This window comes from Gorilla gorilla, chromosome 3 (genome assembly GCF_029281585.2).
Source record: "Gorilla gorilla gorilla isolate KB3781 chromosome 3, NHGRI_mGorGor1-v2.1_pri, whole genome shotgun sequence".
Taxonomy (NCBI): domain Eukaryota; kingdom Metazoa; phylum Chordata; class Mammalia; order Primates; family Hominidae; genus Gorilla; species Gorilla gorilla.
Window position 1 is genome coordinate 69,821,641 of NC_073227.2, and position 27,291 is coordinate 69,848,931.

A 27,291-nucleotide genomic window follows, 5' to 3' on the forward strand; every position below is an offset into this window, starting at 1 on the left:
CTCCTAATTATCTAATAAATGGTAAATAAGGCACACGAGGGGCTTTTCAAAGGTGGTATTGTTTCTCAAACTGGCTAAGAAATATCTGGAGGGTTCCTTTTATCTTGCTAAACTGAACTCTTTAGTATATTTCAGTTTAGCACAATTATTTTTTGAGACAGTCTTGCTCTGTCGGCCAGGCTGGAGTGCAGTGGCACAATCTCGGCTCACTGCAACTTCCACCTCCCGGGTTCAAGCAATTCTCCTGCCTCAGCCTCCCGAGTAGCTGGGATTACAGGCATGTGCCACCATGCCCAGCTAATTTTTGTATTTTTAGTAGAGACGGGGTTTCACCATGTTGGCCAGGCTGGTCTCGAACTCCTGACTTCAGGTAATCCGCCTGATTGGGCCTCCCAAAGTGCTGGGATTACAGGCATGAGCCACCGCACCCGTCCAGCACAATTATTATTATTTTTTGAGACGGAGTTTCACTCTTGTTGCCCAGTCTGGAGTGCAGTGGTCTGATCTCAGCTCACTGCAACCTCTACCTCCCAGGTTCAAGCGATTCTCTTGCCTCAGCCTTGCACGTAGCTGGGATTACAGGCATGAGCCACCATGCCTGGCTAATTTTGTATTTTTAGTAGAGATGGGGTTTCTCCACGTTGGTCAGGCTGGTCTCGAACTTCTGACCTGAGGTGATCTGCCCACCTCGGCCTCCCAAAGTGCTGGGATTACAGGTGCGAGCCACCGTGCCCGGCCACAATTATTTTTCAATGTAATAAACTTATTTTCCTTCATTGTATCTGTTTCAAATAGACTTGTAAGGAACAATGAATAGCAGGTTCTAGAAGGCTTGAGTGATGCAATGATATTTAAGGTTGGCTGTTCCCAATAGCATTGGAATTGCTATGCTTAATGACTTTTTCAAAGGTTTACTTCTGTTTATACACACACCAAGATGAATTTTCAGTAAGTTTACACGGGGTTCTCTCAATCCCATTAGATTAGTTTTATGGGTTTGCTAAGAGGGACAGTACACACAATTTTGATACTCAGCTTAAAAGAAAATTCTTGGTTATACTAACCAGGAAGTCCTCCATAAAATGCCAACACCCAAAACACCTTAATCCATATGCACTGCTAAAATATTTTATTTTAAAATGTACCACAGTGAATGGATGTATCCATACTGGTTCTTATAAATGTACACATACACATCCGTATATTTGACAAAGTATATATATGAACTGGGTAAAGACCTATCCAAAAGAGGAAATATTTCTAGAAAGTTCATGTGTTTATACTTCATTTGACAATTAAAACTTATTTGAACTGATGAAGTTTCAGTTGCTTAGCAATGACTAATAATACCAATGCCTGTCAATAATGACAACTAAATTGAGAACTATAAATTTCACTGCTGTGCCTTGGGTCAAAATTTTCAATGATGGAATCCTAAATAAGTAAGTTATTCCTATAATGGGGTATATATTCAGAAGGAATAAATACCTGCCACTATTACCAAAAGACTGTTCTCTGTAGAGCTCAAAAAAAGGATTATGCCACAATACATCATTTGTATTTAAAAAAGATCTCTTTAGATGCCACTGCAGATTCTGCTTTTACTAAACAGAAAGACAGCACCCCATTTCTTTCTTGTAAAGGAGGAAAGTCTTTCATAAAAAACTCTTTGAAGAAGTTTTGGTAGTATGTTCAGAGTCAAACACAGCAGCACTTTATTAACAAGGACAGAGTAATATAATCACAAGGAAATACTTGTAAGTCTAAATTAAATGATATCTTGGGCAGCATAAAATGAATACTAACAAGGGCAGGCATCTCAATGTGTCTGTCTCACAGCTGTTCAATGTGAAAGTAGTTTGTAAGCAAGGAAAGACAAGAGCAACATTTACACCACAAATTGACTGTAAAATACTTCATTACATTGAGAAAGGTAATCAATGGTCAAAATCCATAACCAGAAGGAGACACCATTTGAGTATCTATCAATGGGCCAAACAGACCTGTTAGATTTTAATACTGCCTGGTATGCAACTCAGATACTGATTTCTTCTCTATGTAGGAAGCCAATGTTCATGTTCTTGATAACAGTCATTAATCTTTCTGATTGAGACAGTCCAAACCCACGTGACCTCAGAACACTAGGTCTAAGAGTGAACTTCTTACATTGATATATTTTCCTTGAGTTCTTTCATGGTGCTGTATCAGCTTGCTACCATAATCTGAAAATGACATGGGGCACAAAGGAGCCATATATATATATATATATAAAATATATGTTTCATGTTTATATATATATATGTTTCATGTTTATATATATATACATATATATATATATAAACATGAAAAGTATCCCATATTCCAGTATCACATGACAGAAAATTTATGGTTAAATTATTTAAGACATTTACTTTATTTTTCTTGTGGCCATCCATTTAGTGAAGAACATCAGTGTATTAAGAAGGTCCCTCTTTATCACATGATATTTCTAAGCAAATATTTAGGAATGCTCAGAAGATTCCACTTTCAGTCTCCTAAGACATAATTTAAAGTGGGACTTGAACAGAAACAAGGATCTTCAGACTCCAGCTGAAATCATAGAAGTAGTTTCTGTTTAAATCCTGGGAAACCTTAGATAAGGTATGTGAAACTGAAAAAAGATCGAATCAGCACACACAGATAAAGGATACAACAGATACCAAGATGGGTAAATGCCCAATTATTTTCAGTCCTCATAATCTGTACAAAGCTATGAGGCAACCAGTAGGCCATATCTCACTAGGCAGACTTTGAGGAAGATGTTTCCCTATTTGAAACACAAGAAATTATGAAAATATGGAGATGAAGAGGGAGTAGTTCTGTGCTTCTTGCTGTGTTACCTTTATTATATTCCTAGTGTCACTGACACTAGTTTAAAAACAGCCTGCAACAAGAATATTCTCATCACCAGCCACCTTTTCCACCTTTCTTCTTTTTCTGTTGCTGTTTCTTTTTTGTTGCTGGAGCCCCTGCAGGTTTCTGGTGTCTTGGGGGTATGATGTTACTTGTAGAGGCAGATACTGTTGCAGCACTGCCAGGTCTTGGGGAGGTGGGTGGGCTGCTCACAGTTTTACTGGCATCCCTGAAATCATCAGATCATTTTTGGTCACTCATATAGTCAACAAAGGAAGAGTATAAAAATGTATGTACATGGGTTTTACTTATCACACTTAACAATCTCCCACACATTTTCTACTTCTTTTAAGGTAAGCTCCCCAACTCCCTATCGACTTTTCTTTTGAATAACATTTTCACTGTTTTTATTGAAGAAAAGTAAAACATGGTACACATGCCAAGTTTTAGAAAGCGTAGAAAATAAAAAATTTTATTTTTTTGAGACAGAGTCTTGCTCTGTCCCTCAGGCTGGAGTGCAGTGGCACCATCTCAGCTCACTGCAACTTCCATCCACCTCCTGGGTTCACGTGATCCTTCTGGGTTCACGTGATTCTCCTGCCTCAGCCACCCGAGTAGCTGGGATTACAGGTGCGCACTACCACACCCGGCTAATTTTTGTATTTTTAGTAGAGACAGGGTTTCACCATATTGGCCAAGCTATTCTCGAACTAGCAACCTCAAGTGATCTGCCTGCCTTGGCCTCCCAAAGTGCTGGGATTACAGGCGTGAGCCACTGCGCCCGGCCAGAAAAAATTTTTTAAAATAACCTGTCATCCACCATGTAAAACGTATTAATACTTCTAACACTTCTTTCTAGTCACATTATTTATTTACATCTGTTTATCTAGATATTTATTTAGGTGAATGACTCAGTGTATTTAGTTGCCTTGAGACTTTTTAGTTTTTATAATACAGTTTTTACTATATATATTTTACAATATATATTTGATTATATTGTAAATACTTAAAACTATTTGACTGAATTATAAAAACTAAAGGAAAAATGAGTCTAAAAAGGCAATATATTTTCTTTCATTTGCATAAGTGTAGTATAAACATTTATCAAAGATACATCACATTTCTCATACTTTATATTAACAAATTCTCACTAATAGCCTTGAGTCAATCTAGAAACAACGTATGTTCTAAGTGCCCTCAATTGTGGAGCAATAACTTACAGTTCAGATGAAGCTCCTGCAGTTGCTCCCTGGGTCCCTTTTCCAATCTGATCCTTCTTTTTACCCTTCTTTCTTCCCCGGTAGTAAGAACGTTCTCGCATTGGCAGCCATCTTTCTGGATCTGGGGTAACTTTTGGGTCATAATTCTTAGGCAATTTTCCTGCACAACGATTATAAAGAAATGAGAGATGTGTCATAATATTTTCAAGATAGTTTGTTTAAACAATGTCTCTAAGCCTGGGAATAAATAACATTAAAATGGAAATGAATTTATTTGAGAAAGTTTAGTTTGTATAATCTAGCAGGCGAAATGGTCTTTTTTTTTTTTTAATTATTATACTTTAAGTTCTGGGATACATGCGCAGAACGTGCAGGTTTGTTACATAGGTATACATGTGCCATGGTGGTTTGCTGCACCCATCAACCCATCATCTACATTAGGAATTTCTCCCAATGCTATCCCTCCCCTAGCCTCCCACCGCCCCCCAACAGGCCTGGTGTGGGATATTCCCCTCCCTGTGTCCATGTGTTCATGTGTTCTCACTGTTCAACTCCCACTTATGAGTGAGAACACGCGGTGTTTGGTTTTCTGTTCCTGTGTTAGTTTGCTGAGACTGATGGTTTCCAGCTTCATCCATGTCCCTGCAAAGGATATGAACTCATCGTTTTTTATGGCTGCATAGTATTGATGGTGTGTATGTGCCACATCTTCTTTATCCACTCTATCATTGATGGGCATTTGGGTTGGTTCCAATCTTTGCTAATGTGAATACTGCTGCAATAAACATAAGTGTGCATGTGTCTTTATAGCAGAATGATTTATAATCCTTTGGGTATATATCCAGTAATGCGACTGCTGGGTTAAATGATATTTCTGGTTCTAGGTCCTTGAGGAATTGCCACACTGTCTTCCACAATGGCTAAACTAATTTACACTCCCACCAACAATGTTAAAGTGTTCCTATTTCTCCACATCCTCTCCAGCATCTGTTGTTTCCTTTTTAATGATCGCCATTCTAACTGGTATGAGATGGTATTTCATTGTTGTTTTGATTTGCATTTCTCTAATCACCAGTGATGATGAGCTTTTTTTCATGTTTCTTGGCCACATAAATGGCAGTTTTGAGAAGTGTCTGTTCATATCCTTTGCCCACTTTTTGATGGGGTTTTTTCTTGTAAATTTGTTGAAGTTCTTTGTTGATTCTGGATATTAGCCCTTTGTCAGATGGATTGCAAAAATTTTCTCCCATTCTGTAAGTTGCCTGTTTACTCTGATGATAGCTTCTTTTGCTGTGCAGAAGCTCTTTAGTTTAATTAGATCCCATTTGTCAATTTTGGCTTTTGTTGCCATTGCTTTTGGGGTTTTAGTCATGAAGTTCTTGCCCATGCCTATGTCCTGAATGGTATTGCCTAGGTTTTCTTCTAGGGTTTTTATGGTTTTAGGTCTTATGTTTAAGTCTTTAATCCATCTTGAGTTAATTTTTGTATAAGGTGTAAGGAAGGGGTCCAGTTTGTTTTCTGCATATGGCTAGAATCCTTTCCCCATTGCTTTTGTCAGGTTTGTCAAAGATCAGATGGTTGTAGATGTGTGGTGTTATTTCTGAGGCCTCTATTCTGTTCCATTGGTCTACAGATCTGTTTTGGTACCAGTACCATTCTGTTTTGGTTACTGTAGTCTTGTAACAATAGTTTGAAGTCAGGTAGCATGATGCGTCCAGCTTTGTTCTCTTTGCTTAGGACTGTCTTGGCCACATGGGTTCTTTTTTGGTTCCATATGAAATTTAAAGTAGTTTTTTTCTAATTCTGTGAAGAAAGTCAATGGCAGCTTGATGGAGATAGCACTGAATCTATAAATTACTTTAGGCAGTATGGCCATTTTCACGATATTGATTCTTCCTATCCATGAGCATGGAATGTTCTTCCATTTGTGTCCTCTCTCATTTCCTTGAGCAGTGGTTTGTAGTTCTCCTTGAAGAGGTCCTTCACATCCCTTGTTAGTTGTATTCCTAGGTATTTTATTCTTTTGTAGCAATTGTGAACGGGAGTTCACTCATGATTTGGCTTTCTGCTTGTCTACTATTGGTGTACAGGAAAGCTTGTGATTTTTGCACATTGATTTTGTGTCCTGAGACTTTGCTGAAGTTGCTTATCAGCTTAAGGAGATTTTGGGCTGAGACGATGGGGTTTTCTAAATATACAATCATGTCATCTGCAAACAGAGACAACCTGACTTCCTTTTTATTTGAATATCCTTTCTTTCTTTCTCTTGCCTGATTGCCCTGGCCAGAACTTCCAATATTATGTTGAATGGGAGTGGTGAGAGGGGGCATCCTTGTCTTGTGCCGGTTTTCAAAGGGAATGCTTCCAGCTTTTGCTCATTCAGTATGATATTGGCTGTGGGCTTGTCATAAATAGTTATTATTATTTTGAGATACATTCCATCAATACCTAGTTTATTGAGAGTTTTTAGCATGAAGAGGTGTTGAATTTTATTGAAGGGGGAAAAGGCCTTATTTCTCAGCATGACAAAAAAATTCAGAGACCATAAAGAAAAAGACTTCACAGATACATCTATAAAAAAATTTTAAAATCTTCATTTAGTAAAAAATATATTTCTAAGAAAAAATTTAAAATATAAACTATATAATAGAGGAGTGGAAAAAAATCCTTAATATAGAAAGAATTCTTGCTGATCAATATGTAAACCACTCAAAGAAAAATGGACTCAGTTATAATTAAGGTAGGCTAGGAGAAAGGAAAGTCATTCATCTTCTGAACAGATGTTCACCCTCACTAATTAAAAATGAGAAGGGTAAAAAACTCTATCAGACTTGCAGTAATACCCAGTGTTGGTGAAATGGTGAGAAGCACTCACCAACACTATACTAGGGGAAGTGTATACTGGTATAGCCTTTGTGGAAAGCAATTTAATCTGGCAGTACCATTCGAAATTTATAGACTTCTAGAAATTTATCCTGCAGAAACCCAAGAGATACAAAGTTAAGAAGAGAATATTCTCGGTGATACTCCTTTTCTTTTTTTTTAAAGATGGATAGGGCAAGGTATGGGTGGGCTGATATTCTTTAAGATGGCAAAACAACCTAAATATCTATCAATGAAGATGATTACATTATAATATGCCCACACTATAGCAAGCTATTCAATTGGTTAAAAACTGAAGTGTAGGCCGGGCGCAGTGGCTCACGCCTGTAATCCCAGCACTTTGGGAGGCCGAGGTGGGCAGATCACGAGGTGAGGAGATTGAGACCATCCTGGCTAACACGGTGAAACCCCGTCTCTACTAAAAATACAAAAAATTAGCTGGGCGTGGTGGGGTACGCCTGCAGTCCCAGCTACTTGGGAGGCTGAGGCAGGAGAATGGCATGAACCTGGGAGGTGGAGCTTGCAGTCAGCCGAGATAGCGCCACTGCACTCCAGCCTGGGCAACAGAGCAAGACGCTGTCTCAAAAAAAATAAAATAAATAAATAAAATAAAATAAAAAATAAATAAAGTGAAGTGCATCTATTAATTTGGAAAAATGTTCTTCACAATTCAGTCTAAAGTAGAAGATTAAAACAAACAAATTATATTATGTTCAAAACAATTTTATAAAAACTTTGAGTACCTAATGATATGTTTGATTCTGTATATACATATATACACACATAAAAAAGTTAAGTAATTGTCTCTGGGAGCATGCTTTTTTTGGGGGGCAGGGACAGGGTCTCACTCTGTCACCAGGCTGGAGTGCCGTGACGCAATCTCAACTCACTGCAACCTTGGCCTCCCGGGTTCAGGCGATTCTCCTGCCTCAGCCTCCCGAGTAGCTGGGATTACAGGCACGCATGAGTACTGCTCGGCTAATTTTTATATTTGTAGTAGAGATGGGGTTTCACCAGGTTGGCGAGGCTGGTCTCGAACTCCTGACCTCAAATGATCCACCCACCTTGGCCTCCCAAAGTGCTGGGATTACAGGCGTGAGCCACCATGCCCAGCCGGGAGCATGAATTTTGGGCAGGGATTTTATACTCTTTAGGCCATTCTATAATGATAGATATCAACTACCTTTGTTTTTAGAATGACCATATATCACTTGTAAATTTAAAAAAATATTCATCTAGAAACTATAAAAATAGAAAAGAAAGTAAAATTTTAGGTTATTACCACCTACAGTCATCAGCTGTTTCCTTGCAGTATTACTAATGCACAAAACAAATATTAAATGTTTGCCAATTTTCGAGTACTGTGACAAAAGAACCAATAAGACTTCCAGTTAAAAATAGTGAAATGGATACAAACATTAGCTTGTGTACCTTCCTCAAACTCCACTAAAATGGTAATAAAACACATTAAAGGAAGACAGAAGAAAAGATATTGTCAATAAAATTTTGGTAGCTGGAAAACAGATGGAGGAGTAATAATAAACTGAGCTAAGCCTTGGGAAACCTGTATCCTAAGACGGCAGAGAGCAAAATCAAGAAATAACCTGATTTATATGATAGATTCCTCAAAACCTCAGGAACTTGGGTGGCTCCAAGGATAACATCTGACTAGGTAAAATCAAGCACGGTAATGCCACCCAATTTTTCCAGAGATTAAAGCCACACTCCAAGCCAATCAATGCACATTATTTCCCTGGTTAATAATTCAAGGCTGGACACTGACCTGCTTGGCCCAATCAGATTAATGAGAAATACTTGCCAAGTCTGGAGAGGGCTTCTTTGTTGTGATGGATATAAATGACAAGTATGTGGCCCTGACTGTTTACAATATACATCATATGACTCTAATGGGATTCTGTTTTGTGGAGAGCAGAACAAAGAGGTAAAAATACTGAGTCAACCAACCTTGATGCTAACATTCCTCTAGACTGCCAACTTTATAAACAGTAAATTTTCTTAAGCTAGTTTGATGGAATTTTGTAGTTATGTGTAGCAGAAACATCAAAATGTGTAAGTGCTTACTTTTGTGCCAGGCACCACTCTAAGAACTTTACATGTAGTATCTGATTTAATACTACAAGATATATACTATCATATTCCATTTTACATATGAAAAACTCTGGCAGGTATATTAAATAGCCTGTCCACAGTCACAGAGTAAAAGAGGGAGCAACGATTTGAATTTAGGCAAACTAGTGAATTGCGATCTTTAAAGTAATAGAATAAAATTAAATGTTAGCTATAGTCAAGAAAAAAAGTTTTCAAAGATACAAGAGAGGGCAGTATATTTATGTCCAAATATTTCTATATAGGGCTAAAATCAAACATTTATTTTGGAGAAAATTTATAAAGACTTTTTTAATGCCTTACCCTTCTTTTTCTTTTTCTTCTTTTTCAAATCTCCCTGTCTACAAAGAGAAAAAAAAAATCATTACCATCTTTGTGATAAAATATTTATAGAGCATTAAGCAAGTGCTCTATAAGAGTTAGTTGGGCACTTATCATAAACATGGTTTAAGACTTGGTATCAGCTCACCAAAGCTAACAAATTAGTTAAGATTTGATTCAGGTTAAAGTCAATTAAGCTTCAGATACTATAATTTTTGGAAGTTAGTTTAGAAAACAGAGGTGACAATTCGAAAACAGATTCTGTTTACACTGAAAAAAGTTTTTCAGTGGCACACATTAAGTCTATGTAAAAAGTAATTTGCACAAGCATGACTACCTAGAATCCCTTGGTAAGTTACTCTATGTTTGGCAAGACTTTAGAGAATAAAGTTTTTGCCAGAAGAACATGTGTAGGTAAGATACATGCAAAGAATATCTCTGGAAGGAGATGCAAAACAAGTTACATTGGTTATCGCCCTGGGAGGGAGGTGGGTAGACACGGATGGAAGACTTTTTACTTATTCTTACACTTTTTTATCTTTTGTATTTTAAACCTGTGAGTTTATTAATTTTTTTATGTAAGTAAAATCTATATTAAGTACACTGACCAAAAAAGGCACTAAAAAGGGCATAAAAATTAACACTTCAAAATAATTGTCAAGCATTCTGAAAGTGGCTGGGAACAGCGGCTCACGTCTGTAATCCCAGCACGATGGGAGGCCAAGGCAGGTGGATCACCTGAGGTCAGGAGTTCCAGACCAGCCTGGACAACATAGTAAAACCCCGTCTCTACTAAAAATACAAAAATTAGTTGGGTGTGGCAGTGCGTGCCTGTAATCTCAGCTGCTTGGGAGGCTGAGGCAGGAGAATCACTTGAACCAGGGAGGCAGAGGCTGCAGTGAGCGAGATTGCGCCACTGCACTCCAGCCTGAGCGATGGAGCAAGACTCCGTCTCAAAAAAAAAAAAAGGCATTCTGAAAGCTCTAGTGAAAAGACATAAAAATACATCTCTCTATATATTCTTAGGTGATATAACTCGAGAAATATGAAACAGTGAACTAAAAAGATGAGACAACAATTCCTACCAAAAATTCATTCTACAAGTCATTCAATTGTGAAAGTTCTCTCAGGATACCCAATAAGAAATGCAACATACTGTATCTTACTTGAGTGTTTCATCTCTTACCCAGACTGTGCAATAGTATTCTAAATTGTCTCCCTACAAATTATACTCCACAGCCATACTAAAATTTCCCAAGGGTTCTCTGCTATTTCTTATTTCTCTGCCTTAGCTCACCCTTTGCCTACCTCGTCCTCATCTTCCTCAGTCAACACAATCATCTTCTCCATGAAGCCTTTCCTAACTTCCCACTGTCCTCAGGAAGAAGTGACTATTCCCTCCGGTGTACTCCTCTATGCCCTGTACAATCACAACAGGTGCAATCTTTATTGCAATTACTGTTTAAATATATTTCCTTCTGCTAGATTCAAGTTCCTTTTTTTTAGACAGAGTCTCATTCTGTCACCCAGGCTGGAGTGCATTGGTGCGATCTTGGCTCACTGCAACCTCCACCTCCTGGGTTCAAGTCATTCTCCTGCCTCAGCCTCCCAAATAGCTGGGATTATAGACATGTGTCACTACGCCCGGCTAATTTTTGTATTTTTAGTAGAGATGGGGGTTTCACCATGTTGTCCAGGCTGGTTTCGAACTCCTGACCTCAAGTAATCCGCCTGCCTTGGCCTCCCAAAGTGCTGGGATTACAGGCATGAGCCACCATGTCAGGGCTCAAGTTCTTTTGAGAGCAAGTACCATGATTTATTTTCTGGTCAACACCTAGCATAAACCTATCACATAGTGTATTGTTAAAGGAAACTAAACCTTTGCATCCAAGTTAGTATAACAAAATACTAACTTCTAATAAGATAAAGAGCATTAATAATGCATAATGAAAATACTGTGCTGAAACTTAAAAGCTTAAAAAGTCAATGTATATCTTAATGATCGTCTAAGAAAAAAAAGAAAGAAGCCAGGCTTGGTGGCTCACGCCTGTAATCCCAGCACTTTGGGAGGCTGAGGCGGGTGGATCACCTGAGGTCAGGAGTTCAAGACCAGCCTGATCGACATGGTGAAACCCTGTCTACTAAAAATACAAAAATTAGCCAGGCGTGATGGCAGGTGCCTGTAGTCCCAGCTACTCAGGAGGCTGAGGCAGGAGAATCGCTTGAACCCAGGAGGCGGAGGTTGCAGTGAGCCGAGGTTGAGTCACTGCACTCCAGTGTGGGCAACAGAGCAAGACTCCGTCTCAAAAAAGAAAACAAACAAACAAAAGAAACAAAGATTATTTTAAAAAAAACTTTCAAAAACTTATTATTTTTAGAGATGGGGGTCTTGCTCTGTCACTCAGGCTGGGGTGCAGTGATGCAATCACTGCTCACTGGAGCCTCAAACTCCTGGGCTCAGGCAATCATCCCGCCTCAGCCTCCCAGTAACTGGAACACAGAGCCACTATGCCAGGCTAAAGAAGGAACTGCGTGTTCTTAGTAGTTACTCAACCCTGTTTGGTGAAGAAAAAAAATAGTAAACATACTTAATTGAAAATCCATTTAAGAACCCAGACTGAATTTATAATTGTAAGATGAAATGGAATTCGGAACAATGTAACCTCTTTGAGACTCCAATTCCTTATTAAAAGTTTTGGAAGTTATTATGAGAACAACAATGCTTTTTATGAAATGCAGAGTTTGTTAGAAAGAAATCAGTCATTGTTGCCGAGTTTTTTTTAAGTTAGGGAAAAATTTAGATTTCAAAAGGCATTCAAAAAAGGAGAAAGTAGCAAAAACTTATAAAAGTCACAAAGCTAAGGAAATGTTTTATTTTTTCCATGCTCTATTCATTCTGAGTCAAAAGTAAAATCTTAAAACATTTTACTGTAGGTCTCTGCTAACTATATTTTTAAGATGACGATGGAAGAAACAAGAGTCAAAATCTGACTTCTTTTAAGTAGATGAAGCCGACTAACCTTTTCTTCAAATCAGCAAAAGAAATCATATACTAAATGATGTACTAAATGTACAACAATAACTAAAAGGTAAAGGAAGGCACATCCAGCCTATGGAGTGTTATGCATAAAAAGGATGAAATAGGTCCACATTTTAGTACGTGGAAAGATCTCTAAAACTCATTAAATAAAAGTAAGTTGGGAAACACTAAGTACAATACAATCCTCCTTCTGTAAAAAATAACCGGGCGTGGTGCCCAGCACTTTGGGAGGCCGAGGTGGGCAGATCACTTGAGGTCAGGAGTTCAAGACAAACCTGGTCAAAAGGGTGAAACCCTGTCTCTACTAAATGTACAAAAATTAGCCTGTAGTCCCAGCTACTCAGGAGGCTGAGGCAGAATTGCTTGAACCCGGGAGGCGGAGGCTGCACTGAGCCAAGACTGTGCCACTGTACTCCAGCCTGGGAGACAGAGCAAGACTCTGTCTCAACAAACAAACAAATAAAAAAAAAATAGTAATAAATAAACCAATTTAAAGAAAATATTTGTAAACCATCTGTGTGTGTAAACACAAAGAAAAACTTCTGGAATAATAGATTAAATTAATACCAGAGGTTAATTTTGGGCTGAGGGAAAAGGGAAGGAAATAAGGACAAAGAGCTGGGCACAGTGAAAGAAATGGAAAAGGAACAAAGAGAACTAGAACTTTATTCACATGAAATTTCTATGAGAATGTATTTTTTATTCCTTGTCTAATTTAAAATCAGCATTAGAGAACGTTACAATGAAAAATATTACCCTTGTTCCTTTGGTTGACTATCTCCAGTAACTTTTCCACCCTTCTTCCGAATGTACGTAGCACCAGGAGAATTTTCAAGAGCCTCAACATCTACTTTTAGAGACATACTATCTGACGATGGCAAGTGTTTACTAAGACTGTGATAGAACAGGAGTTCAGGAACATAATATACACAAACACACACATTTACATAGATATATATGTTTGCCAATGTATCTATTGACACTGGAAGACTGTCTTTTCTTGATGACCTTCAACAAAAGCAAAAAATGTTCCTAAATCTTCTATACAATAACAAGTCATATCAATTATATAGTACATACAGTATTCTGAAAGGAGAACATGAGGAGTCATAATCTAATTCTCTATTCCTTAACATAGTGATGTGGAGCAAGGTGGTGGCTTAATACAAACTCCATTCCAAAACAACTATCAAGTTTATGACTTGTGACTGCTTAGCATCCACCAACCCACCTCAGTTTTGGGAACACACTCTGATTTAGAGTAGCACATATGATCCAAGCTCAATAAGGGTACCAAATTCGCTTATCAGGTAACTATTTGGGATAAGCAAGTGACCTAAGTAGTTGAATCCGAAAATAACATTTCAGAATCATGCAAAAGCACCCACATAAAATATGCTTTTTCTTTACCTTGCTGCTGATCTTGAACCTGGAGGAAAAGAGGCCATACCCTTTTGACTTCATTTTTGCTTCTGGATGAAACTGAACCCTAAGTTGGATCTATCACCGCATTTTTCAATCACACTGATCAATAAATTCTCATTTTTTGGTTTTACTAGTTAAAAGGAGGATTTGTTAGTTGCAGTTTACTATTGAAAAAGCTCTGGTCAAAACACAGGTATCAGAAGAGATCTATTGTGCTACTGAGGAGCTGTAAGGAATAACAATCAAAAGGATACGCTTTGGCTTTCTCTGGATCTAGAAGTGAGTAAGCAGAAATAAGCTGTGCCAGGGTGTGAATATCTTTTGGATTTTGTCTAAAAGAAGAAATAAGAAAATTACTGAACTGTTTATAAAACTGGAGAAAGTAATATAAACAAGTAACTCCCTCATATCAAGTAGCAGCAATAAATGTGTTATTTCTACAACTCCACGTTTCAGAGCTTACTTCCACAGCTGTTGTAGGTCACTAATTGCCTCCTTCTTCCGCCCATATTTGAGTTTGAAGTTTGCAGCTTCTCTTATCAAGGACAAATGAGCAGGAGATTTTGGCTAGTTTCAATAAAAAGAAAAAAAAAGTTTCAAGTTAAATATCTAGCAAGTGCATGCAGTTATAGTCATTAGACCTTTAAGAAATACACCTATGCATTAGATCCCTCATCTTACGTTTCACTGAATGCCTGAAACAACAAAATCATCCACACATGTAGAGGAAAGCAGGTGGACAAATTATTAATTGTACAAGTAATCACCAATTGATGAATCTGGAAAACAACCTATATCTATTTAGTGTCTACAACTGGAAACATTCCCCTATAATAATCAAATCTTAAAGATATGCCACCATAGTTCTCAAACATTAATTTAATATAATACTTTCCCAGAGCACTGATACCCCTCCACTGCTAACAGTACTAACAGTATAAATGCCACCTCCACAGCGTATGTATAATTTTAAGTTGGATACTGCCCATGCAGAGATCCATACTGGAAATTAAGATATTCCTACTAGATAGAGACATGATAAACAACTATTCCATGTGTTACTGTTGTACTAATTACTACCACCCATGGGCTCTCTAGCTATTTAAAACGATCTCTTAAATATGCAATCATGTACTATTATTATTTCTTGAGATTACATACACAAATGCATGTACACATACAGCAAGGAGCTTCAATAAATATAAATGTGCTATTTTTCTATTTTGCAGCCATTGCTTATTTCTAATAACTTAATTTGGATCTGGTATACTGAAAAAAATGCATTTGATAATCTAAATAGTATTCCACTTTTAAAATAGTGATGTGTAATACTTCAGTTTGCCTCAATTTTTTCACTACTACATCTTTATTTTTATGTAAAAACATGCTCTCATAACATTTTACTCCATTTATTTACCTGATGGTTTTGATACCATTGGATAGCTTGTGTGAAGACCTCAATGGCACTATCAATATCTTCTTCATGGCTATACATGGTAACTAATGCAGACACCTACACAGCCAAAGGTATAAATTAGTGAACTCCCCCTTCACTCCCAGAATACCGCTTTTGAAAATAAAAAACGCTGAAGAAATAGCAAATAAAGGCTCTCCGCTAATACCTGATTTATCATAAAAGCTACTCCCTTTAGAGAACATAGTAACTTTACTTCTAGAAATACCATGAACAACTGTGTTTTACAAATATGAAGGTAGATATCTGTAAAATAAAACTTTCCTTTAAAGCAGTGCCAGTTCACAAATGGTTTGGTAAGTACAGAAGTTGAGAATAAGCCCTTAGAAATGTTTCTACAATAAGACACTGCTGGACATTTAAGTGTATGATCAGCGAGGCATACATAGAGTGGCTGAACTCTCATGATGAATTCCATGTGGCATGAGCTGTTTGAAGCCAGTAAAAAGGGTGCCTAGTGTGGCTGAGGGACAGGAAGGAGGCCTACATAGCTGGAGTGGAGGGGGAGGGGGATGCTGAGCAGTAGGAGATGAGGATAGAAAGGAAACAAACAAAAAGCTGGATCTTTAAGAACAATCAGTAAAACTGATAAACCTTTGGACAGGCTAATCAGAGGGAAAAAGAAAAAAAGACATGAATAACCAATATCAGGAATGAGAGAGGTTCTATAGATATTAAAAGGACAATAAAGAAATAAAATGAAGAACTTTTATGCCAATAAAGTCAGCAACCTAAATGAAATGGATACATTCCTTGAAAGGTAAAAGGTGGTCATATATTAAATATTAGAAACATTTTATTTTCAGTCATATACTGTATTTGACTCTAAGGTAAAGTAATTATAGCACGATCCTTAAAATATGAATCTTTAAGGGAAAGCACTACCATATTACATTTACTGAGTGCCAACTGCACAGAGGCCATGTTAGAGAATGCAAACATGAATAAAACAGCCGCTGTCCAAAAGATGCACATACTACCACTACAGAATTAGTTTCTACTATGGAAAAGATGCTTTCACAGCTGTATTAATGATTGAAACCTGTAATATTTGAATAATCAGAAAACTAAAAACTAAATTTGTTGGCCACTATTACAAAATTGTTCTAATTTAAAGAAATCACACTGACGAAAATGATATAGGCTAAGAAATTCCTATACAGATCTGAGATTATTTGAGGTTGGTTTTCAGTGATACTATAAGGCCTAAATAGTGCCTGGCACATTTGACTGAATAAGAAACCAATACCAGAGCAGAGAATGAAATTAAATTTATACCAGACAACTATTACTATTATAATTACTACTCCTACCTTAAAGTGAATACACATTCGACATATAAATAAAGTGAATACACATCAGACATACAAATTATCAATTCAACTACTTTTCAATTTTGTAATTTTTTAAACTCACCATGCCTGGTTTATGCTTTAACTCCTCTATGCTTCTCAATATTAGACATGCTTTAGAAATATTACCTTAGGAGAATAAACAAAATCAGCATTACATAGAAGAACACATATTATGAAAAAAAAAAAATACAAGAAATTTTACTTCCTCCCACTACTTTTCCTTAGGAAAGCAACCATAACTCATATTTTGTAAAACTGCTAAACATATAAACTTGGGGGTCTTGGGGATGGTGAACTCTGTTCATTTAGAGATAAGGAAATTGAGTTCTAAAGAAATAATATACCTTGCTTAAGCTCACAAAGAAAGTTAATGGCAGAGCTGCTACCAGAAAAGAAGTCTCCCAGCTCCCAGTCTGTTGAGTTCTATTTCTTCCTTTTTGGGCTGTAACTTGAAGGTGGGGGTCCTTCCCTAAAGGCCTTGAAATATGTTACTGTAGATATGAGGGCAATAGAAAATTTCCTATGGTGTTAAATTCTGATTTTGTATTCATTGCAAACCTCAATAACTCAAAATTCCCAGTCTTTAAAAAAAAACAAAAAACCATGACAGACTGTCAGTAATTTCAAGATAATAAATAATCCTTGAAAAAATAAACTAAACACAGGAGGAAAGATCAAGTAAAGGGCAAGGAAGAGAAGACAGGGCTGAGGAGAAGGAAAAAGAGACAAAGAAAGTAAAGAAATGTGAGAATTGGATAAGAGGGAGATCAGCAGTGTGTCTCAACCTTATTTTCATTATTGCCCTACTAAGGACATTTTAAACATTTTTTCCCTAACTGCCAACTCTCCTCCTTCAACTCATAAAATTTTCATTTCAGCCACTGTAATATTTAAGATTTTTGTGAAGAATTGTCACCCCCATTGAAAATCCACATTCTATACCAGAGCTGTTCGACAGAACTTTTTGTGATGATATAAATGTCCTGTATCTGTGCTGTCCAATATTGCAGCCAATGGCTGCATATAGCTACTAAGCTTCTAAGATGTGGCTAGCATAATCAAAGAACTGAATTTAAAATTTCATTTAACTAATTTAAACTTAAAATAGCTATATGTGGCTAGTGACTACCAAACTGGGCAACATGGCTCTAGATATTCAAAGTTAGATGAAAACCACAGACAAAAACATTGGCAGTTTTAAGATTCAAACACATCAGTTCTCGTTAAATTCTATTACCTTTCCCCAAGCCCAAAGACATAGGTGGCAAAATGTAAAATGAAGTAAGGATGAAGGGCCAAGCTAAGAAATTCTGAAAACTATGATGCAAAGTAGTCGTACAAATATTACCAAGTGACGGACATAAGCATTTCTGCATGGGACATACTCAGGCAATTTGAGTAGTATGTATGGTCTTTTGGAAGAGAGGAATCCTTTGCTTCAGAACTTTCAAGGCATAGATTAAGAATCATTCTAATAATTTAGGAATAATCCACGAAAAGGGGCAACTACCTCACTACTAAATCTGTTGGAGATCATACAATCTAGCTGCATGTTTGAAACAGTAATTATTATGCTTTACTATTACACAAAAAAACTTAAAATCACATAGTTCACAACTGCTTAATCATTCCAAACATGTTTTCATTAAAATATTTTAATCATGATGCAAACCATAATACCTTGAGAAATTTTCAACTGTGCCATGGTCAGCTTAATTTCAGCTGCATTTTCTGGATGCTGATCTGAAAATTCCTAAATTTTTTTAGTTTGGGGAAAAAAATCACATTTAATTTACACAACTAATTGTATACATTACAATTACTTAGCTACATAAGATTTTAAATCCAGTTTTAAAACATTAAACTTCTGGCTGCAGGTCAAAATCTTAACTTGGGGAAATTTTTATTCAACACTCACTTTTTTTCTTAAAGGTATGCTCTAAAAGTAAGTGCAATGATGTCAAGTTTTCTGTAAGTCACTAACAGAGAAATCCATCATCTCTCAGCCACAGGGTATTACTTCCAGAACCACCCCCCATTCCAAAACCCAAGGATGCTCAAGTCCCTTATATAAAAGTATAGTATTTGCGTATAACCTACATACATGCTCCTATACATTTTAAATCATTGCTAGATTACTTATAATACCTAATACAATGTAAATCCTATGTGTATAGTTGTTATATTATCTAGGGAGTAATGATTTTTAAAGTTTGTATATGTTCAGTACAGAGGCAGTCATACATTTCCAACCTCAAAATGTGCTTTTTTTTTCTGAGGCGGAGTCTTGCTCTGCCACCCAGGCTGGAGTGCAGTGGCGTGATCTCGGCTCACTGCAACCTCCGCCTGCCAGGTTCAAGTGATTCTCCTGCCTCAGCCTCCCAAGTAGTTGGAATTACAGGAATGCGCCACCATGCCAGGCTAATTTTTTGTATTTTTAGTAGAGATGGGGTTTCAACATGTTGGCCAGGCTGGTCTTGAACTCCTGACCTCAGATGATCTGCCTGATTGGGCCTCCCAAAGTGCTGGGATTACAGACGTAAGCCACTACGCCTGGCGACCCCCACAAAATGTTTTTAATCCATGGCTGGATGAATTCTTGGATGCAAAACTCAAGAATACAAAGGGTCAACTATAATAAAGATTACTAAATAGATTTTTTTTTTTTTTTTTTTTGCTGTGGGGAGAGAAGGGGCGGTGTCTCTTCACTGAGTGTCCCTGTTAGGCAATTTTGTCTGTCAGGATGATCCTAATTGTACCTGTCCAACTTTCCAATGTAGTTTATATTCAAGAAATTTAAATATGCAATATAATAGCTGGTTTGGGTTGATAAAAACAAAGTCAGTATCTCCATAATTGAGGTTCTGGAGTAGAACTCACTGGAGATCAGATTATTGCAAAAGAGGTTAAGTATGTTCTGGAATTATACATGCCTAAACGATCCCCTAACTCAGGTTAAACAGATCTCCAAACAAAACAGCACTCTTCAGCATTTATAACAAATATTTACATTATAGAAATTTACATAACACAAAGAAATTTATATAAAACTCTGTAACCCAAGAGTTAACTAAAATGACAATGAAATTTGTGTAGTGGTACATTTCTGATTAGTTTTCCCATTAAATTTACATGCTAGTAGGTTATTACAACACAATGAAAATGAAACAAAGCTGCAAATGCCTGACACCTCATTCAAGTAATTATTTTACCTGAAGCAGCTCTATTGCTTTTGTGTGCTGCTTTTCACGGCAGAGCTGGGCAGCTTGGATTAACACAGGTAAGAGATGCTCGGGACTTTGGGACTGTAAACTGGCAGATATTTTGCGGCATTGTTCAGCCTAGAAGATATCCAACCCCCACAAGAAAAATAAACTGGTTAATGAAATTAAACACTAAATGACCAGAAAGAAAAGAAACATGGGAAAATCAGTTGAAACAAATATTAACCAAAGAACTGCCTAGGGTAAGAGAATCAGTTTACAGTATCTATTCTCAATTTTTTCTTGTAAGAAAATGGTTTCCATTTATTGAATTTAATCTATGAGCTCTAAGAGTCTTTAGTAAAGGAGAAATTCTAAACATTCACTTGGATGCCTAAATTCTAGAACTGTTTAAAAAAATCAAACACATCAAATATAAGCATTTGCTTCAAAAACAACAAAATGCATATATGTATTTTTTGCTACATTATTAAGAATAACTTGACTCAGTTCTAAATAATAAAAACATTACTGCCTCTTGGCCAGGCGTGGTGGCTCATGCCTGTAATCCCAGGACTTTGAGAGGCCGAGGTGGGCAGATCACGAGGTCAGGAGATCAAGACCATCCTGGCTAACATGGTGAAACCCCATCTCTACTAAAAATACAAGTAAATTAGCCAGGCGTGGTGCTGGGCGCCTGTAGTCCCAGCCACTCGGGAGGATGAGGCAGGAGAATGGCGTGAACCCAGGAGGCGGAGGTTGCAGTGAGCCGAGATGGCACCACTACACTCCAGTCTGGGCGACAGAGCGAGACTCCATCTCAAAAAAAAAAAAAAAAAAAAAAAAATTACTGCTTCTCTGTCTCCCACTAAAACTTCTGCTCTAAAAGAGTATAAAATTAGAATTAGAATGCTTACTGGAGTTAGAATTGACTTCCTTAACATTTATAACTTGATGTGATTATACAAAGCAAAAATGAAAGACGGGTCTTAAATCTATAATCATGGCTAGCATCTTTGATGATTTTATCTTAATTCAGATTAGAAATAAGGTAATGAGAAAGTTATCTCATTTAAAGGTGTGAATACTGTTTTCTTCCCCTTAAAAGGTGTCAACCCTACACCCTTATAAGAAATTGGGCAAATTACTTGTTCAATAAATAAAATCTATGACACATAACATTCTTTCTTTTTTTTTTTCTTTTTGGAGACAGTCTCTCTCTGTTGCCCAGGCTGCAGTGAAGTGGCACAATCTCAGCTCACTGCAAACAATTCTTGTGCCTCAGTCTCCAGAGTAGCTGGGACTACAGGCATACACCACCATGTAGAGACAGGGTTTTGCCATGTTGCTCAGGCTGGTCTCGAACTCTTGAACTCAGGCATTCCACCCACTTCAACCTCCCAAAGTGCTAGGATTACAGGCATGAGCCATTGTGCCCAGCCAATAATATATATAATATTTTGAGGAAGGCAAAAAAATATATTTATGAGTTAAAGACAAAATACAAACAAAAACTATAAACAGATTAGACTAATATCCCTATTACTCCTCATATACCATATTACAAAAGGTTTAGCCATGACACCAAAGGTAATTACCCACCTGGTTTGTGTACATAGCAAGTAAAGCTTTGTTAAATTCTATAGCTTGTAGTTGTTTCTTGGAAAGCTTAAACTCTACTCCTTCCGCATTGGTTAATTTCACTTTCTTCTTGGAGTCAAAGACATTTTGGTCCTAACAAAGAAAAGTTTATCCACCATTAACAGAATCTCAGATTTCAACTTATTCCTTTTTTTATTAACTTTATATAGATACAGCAGGAGAGCTTGAATCTATCTACCTGATTGGGGTGCCTAAGCTAATAAGATGCATATAAATTTATCTTGATTCACAGAAGTAATTCAAATCTACTCTTTTTGAATCTCTGCAATTCAAATCTACTCATGTACATATAGTTATCCCAGAATCTACCCCCACTCCTTTTAAAGCCTTCTCAAAGGAGGCTTCCTAGGTATAAAAAGGCTTAACAAGTGAACTGCTTTAAAGAAATGGAGAACACGATTTGTTTTATTTTTCCACTATTAATTGCTTGTTTTGAGCTTTTTGAAGGAAAAAAAGGGACAGCACAAATTGCAGTGTATTAGGACTACAAAAATACCTAACTTGGCAATTTCTACAAGCTATGCCCTCTAGAATTTAGATGATAAATAAAAAGTAACTCACTCCTCTTCAAAATACAGAAATATCTTGGAGATACTTTGTGTTTGGTTCCAGACTACTGCGATAAAGCAAATATTACAATAGAAGGAGTCACAAATGTTTTGGTTTCCCAGTGCATATAAAAGCTATGTTTACACTATATTGCTGTCTATTAAGTGTGCAACAGCATTATGTCTGAAAACAAGTACATACCTTTTTTTTTTTTGAGACGGAGTCTCGCTCTGTCACCCAGGCTGGAGTGCAGTGGCACAGTCTCAGCTCACTACCAGCTCCGCCTCACGGGTTCACGCCATTCTCCTGCCTCAGTTTCCCGAGTAGCTGGGACTACAGGTGCCCGCCACCATGCCTGGCTAATTTTTTTTTTTTTTTGTATTTTTAGTAGAGATGGGGTTTCACCATGTTAGCCAGGATGGTCTCGATCTCCTGACCTCGTGATTCGCCCACCTAGGCCTCCCAAAGTCCTGGGATTACAGGCGTGAGCCACTGTGCCCGGCCCAGTACATACCTTTATTTAAAAATACTTCAATGCTAAAAAGTACTGATACAGAGATATGAAATGGACACATGCTGTTAAAAAAATGATACCACCATGGCCAGGCACAGTGGCTCACGCCTGTAATCCCAGCACTTTGGAAGGCAGAGGTGGGTGGATCACCTAAGGCCAGGAGTTCAGGACCAGCCTGGCCAACATGGTGAAACCCCTATCTCTACTAAAAATACAAAAATTAGCTGGGTGTGGTGGCACACGCTAGTCCCAGCTACTCGGAAGGCTGAGGCAGGAGCACTGCTTGAACCTGGGAGGTTGCAGTGAGCCGAGATCCCACCACTGCACTCCAGCCTGGGCAAGAGAGCGAGACTCCATCTTTAAAAAAAAAAAAAAAAAAAAAAAAAAAAAAAGGAGCCAACAGATATGCTCAACACAGAGTTGCCACAAACCTTCAATATGTGAAAAACTTACAAAGTGTAATAAAGTAAAGCACAATAAAATGAGGTATGCCTGTAGTGACTCTGTAAGGCAATCATGAAACCTCAGAAACATATCTGTACCACTTTTGAACCCATTTTTTTTTTTTTTAGCAGAAAATACTCATGTAACATATCTACTGTTTTTCCTTTCCTAAAGCCCCTTCTTCTTAGCCAAGCAAAAGCATAAAGAAGCTCAATTTCTAAAATTCCCATGTGGGGGCACAGTGTTATCTGCCCAAAGAAAGTCCTATTAAGAATTATTGAAAGTCACATACATCTCCAAAAAAAGGGAGAAAACTAAGTCACACTGATTGCATCCTGAGAAGCACAAACTGAGCATCTGAGTATCTACTATGTGCACAATACTCTAGCTTTGTAAAACAATGTATTTACTTGCAAATTCATGATACCACTGTGCTTTTTTAAACCAGGTCTTCTACCAGTTTAAAGACAAAAAGGAAGCGAAAAAATCTAAAATAAATTCTTTTTCTTACTGTCGAGCTCCAAACCAATTTGAAACTACTTTAATGTACAGCAAGAAACTGCCTTTCATATAAATCAATCCTAAAGAAACCGTATTTTCTAGCTGGTTCTCTCATGTTACTATTTTAATACTTCAATTAATTGTGCACGTCACTGCCAGACTTTTCTTAAACTTGATTTCCAAGGCCCTGATATAGTTCAATCTAATCTACTTTTTAAACTATCCAGCAAATACATACCCTCTTCTGTTTTCTCACTTTTCCCCTACAAATCATAAATATTTCTTCATATGTACTTTTTTTTTGTGCTGTTGCTTAACCTTCAAACCATAGTCCTCCTTCAAGGGTCAGCTCAAACTTGCCAAACCAGAGATCCTTCCGTTCACCAAATGTAGTATTAAATATATAAAGTATACGGACAAAAAATTTAAACATGAACAATTTTTTTCAACACCAGAAAGAGATTTTAAACTATGTGATGATGCTTTGTATTTTTCATTACCTATTGCATCCAGTACTATTTTGAAAAAGTCAGAAATACCCACTGACTAAAGGAAGTTCAGTGTATAAGTTACGTTCAGACTGAGATATTTAGTATCTCACATGCTCTCTTCCCCTACAATTATGTATGTCAGATAAAAAGAATTTGTCCTGGCTGGGTGTGGTGGCTCATGCCTATAATCCCAACACTTTGGGAGGCTGAGGCAGGAGGATCACTTGAGATCAGGAGTTTGAGACCAGCCTGCCCAACATGGTGAAACCCCATCTCTACCAAAAATACAAAAATTAGCCGGGTGTGGTGGCACGTGACTGTAGTCCCAGCTACTCGGGTGGCTAAGGCATGAGAATCACTTAAACCCGGGAGGTGGAGGCTGCAGTAAGCCGAGACTGTGCCACTGCACTCCAGCCTGGGCAACAGAGACTCCATCCTGGGGGAAAAAAATTTGTCCTGACAAGCATTTCAAAATTCATAAACATAGGCAGGTATATATTTTTGCCAAGATTCAAAGGCTAGTATCAATGTTTGGAAATCTATACCATACCAACGGCCAACAGCAACCTCCCATGATTACTACCTCTTTTAATGCCATTATCTACATCCAAGGATACACTACATTTCTGCCACAGGAGAGAAGAACCACTAAGTAGTAGAAGGGGAAAGCTTTGAAGTCAGAAACTAGAATCTGAATCCAAGTTTCTCCTCTTATGAAGTAGGCTATGACCTTATACAAATTACTTAACTACTTTTAGTCTCAGATTATACTCCTACAGAGATAAGGACTACCACCTAAAAAGATTATTGAGAGGAAGAAATAAGGTGGTACTTGAAAAATCACATGGTATATCAAGATAAATTGTATGTTCAAATGTTACTTTTCTTACTTTCCACTGACTTGGATTTCAAATGTGACCTTGAAATGTTTTTCCAGGCTGGGTGTGGTGGCTCACCCCTGGAATCCCAGCAATTTGGGAGGCTGAGGCAGGAGGATTTGTTGAGCCCAGGAGTTTAAAGACCAGCCTGGGCAACATGGCAAGACTCTGTCTCTACAATTTTTTTTTTTTTTAAATTAGCCGGGCATGGTGGTGTGTGCCTGTGGTCCCAGCTACTTGGGAGGACTGTCTGGGGCTATAGTGAGTCATGTCTGCACCACTGCCCTCCAGCCTGGGTGACAGTCTCAAAAAAAAAAAAAAAAAGAAAGAAAGAAAGAAAAATAAAGCTTTTTCCATTAGAGTGTTCCTGGCCGGGCATGGTGGCTCACGCCTGTAATCCCAGCACTTTGGGAGGCTGAGGTGGGCGGATCACGAGGTCAGGAGAATGAGAACATCCTGGCTAACATGGTGAAACCCCGTCTCTACTAAAAATACGAAAAATTAGACGGGCATGGTGGCAGGTGCCTGTAGTCCCAGCTACTTGCGAAGCTGAGGCAGGAGAATGGCGTGAACGTGGGAGGCGGAGGTTGCAGTGAGCCGAGATCGTGTCACTGCACTCCAGTCCGGGTGACAGAGCGAGACTCGGTCTCAAAAAAAACAAAACAAAAAAGAGTGTTCCTAATGGTGGCTAATGACATTAGTACACTACTCTAAGTTAAGAGTGCTTATATATATATTTATAATATTTTACATGGGATGGGGTGTGGGGGAGAAGAAAGAGCACCTGTCCATACCCCCTAAAAAAAGAAAACCCGAGAAAAAATTATATAAAGAACACTTTCACATTCAGATTCCATAGATGAAGAAATCATATAAAACATGTGTATACTTAAAGTTTAAAAGCCCCAATAATTTATATCTCTTACAAAGAGAGAGTCTCTATACTATTAGATGCTGCGAAAAGGGGAGGATCTTAAAGTCTAGAGTCTACTACAAAAGGTTTTATTACTTGAGTATACCTTGCAGCATCATTATCATTAGGAGAGTTAAGTAATACTATCCATTGTGATTTTGCTACAACTGGACTTTTTTCATCATGTTAAAAAGAACACTTAGCCTATCCTAGAACAAAACTAAAACTAGGGTGATGAGCTTTCAGGGTAAAATATATCTATGGAAAGCACAAATACTCCATACCTTGTTAATGGTAATGATGTTATTTGCAATTACAGCTAGTAATCCCACATCTGTTGGTCTGTGAACAACAAGCAACAGTCAAAACCAAACAAACCTTTAAAAAGAACCCCATCCCCTATAAAAGACACTTCCTTTTAATAACTCACTTTAGTTTTATTATTTGATTGTAAAGTTGCAAAGCCTCCTCTGTTCGACCCTGAAGCTGCAGAATATAAGCCATCTGACCATGAATGATGGCCAGTTCTGCCTGTGGGTCTTCCTCAGTCCCATCCTAAGAGAAAGAAATATTTTTCCCATATAAATTTTCCAAACTGATCTACATATTTTCCAAATGACCCAAACATTCAAAAGAGATATAATCCTGAAGACATATAATTTCAGAAATTTTCCCTTAGAGTCAGTTCTTTAGAAACAGCCAGCAAGAGAGAAGTTTAAGTGAAAACAGCAAAAAGACTTCAACTTCTAAGAAGTATCTAAAGAAAAAAAAAAAAGAGAAAAGGCAAAAAGATCCTAGAAGAACATGGTAACAAGTTTAGGACTACCATTTATTGATCATTATCATCCTCTAAAGCCCAAGAATTAAAAAATGTAAGTAAAAAACAAGCATGGAATTATATCTTTTTATAATGATACCCCTAAATTCTGGAAACATAATTTTCTCATAAAAATCACACTTAAAAATGCTTTTGTCTCTATTCTACCATAACTCTACCTCAAAAACTAGAAAATTCCAATTAACACCATACAAAAAAACTTCAAAAGCTGGAACTAATTCTGTACTTTAATCCTATAATTGAACAAATTCTGTAATTAAAGTAGTAGCTCTCTTAACCGATGCTCCAGATTAATCCACATTTCTCCTTTCCTTCTGAAAAGGCTGTACAATGAATACTCAAGACTAGGAGACAACAGTCCTTTAATGACCCAACACTCCTGCTCTCACCTGGTGAGTATCTGCTGACCAGGAGTCAGATATGTTTGTTTCCAAACCCATTATGCAGTTGTGTTTGATGAGGAAATGATAAAACTTAAAAATATTAAAGAGAAGAACTACGGGCTGGGCATGGTGGTTCACGCCTGTAATCTCAGTGCTTTAGGAGGCTGAGGTGGGAGGG

At 37.5% G+C, this 27,291-nt stretch overlaps 1 protein-coding gene across 1 annotated transcript in view; it reads right to left on the reverse strand.

The window, feature by feature from the left end:
* Positions 1–1,678: 1,678 nt before the first annotated feature.
* The window catches only part of SRP72 (signal recognition particle 72), a 35,589-nt gene continuing 9,976 nt past the window's right edge, over positions 1,679–27,291 (reverse strand). Inside the window, exons 7-19 of the mRNA XM_004038693.5 lie at positions 26,323–26,447; positions 26,177–26,234; positions 21,543–21,674; positions 19,950–20,078; positions 18,418–18,490; positions 16,799–16,863; positions 15,326–15,421; positions 14,372–14,475; positions 14,163–14,240; positions 13,240–13,377; positions 9,426–9,463; positions 4,113–4,272; positions 1,679–3,121 (exon numbers count right to left, since the gene is read on the reverse strand). Of these exons, the coding sequence (XP_004038741.2) occupies positions 2,944–3,121; positions 4,113–4,272; positions 9,426–9,463; positions 13,240–13,377; positions 14,163–14,240; positions 14,372–14,475; positions 15,326–15,421; positions 16,799–16,863; positions 18,418–18,490; positions 19,950–20,078; positions 21,543–21,674; positions 26,177–26,234; positions 26,323–26,447 (1,374 nt within the window). The 3' untranslated portion in view covers positions 1,679–2,943. The remainder of the gene's footprint in view (positions 3,122–4,112; positions 4,273–9,425; positions 9,464–13,239; positions 13,378–14,162; positions 14,241–14,371; positions 14,476–15,325; positions 15,422–16,798; positions 16,864–18,417; positions 18,491–19,949; positions 20,079–21,542; positions 21,675–26,176; positions 26,235–26,322; positions 26,448–27,291) is intronic.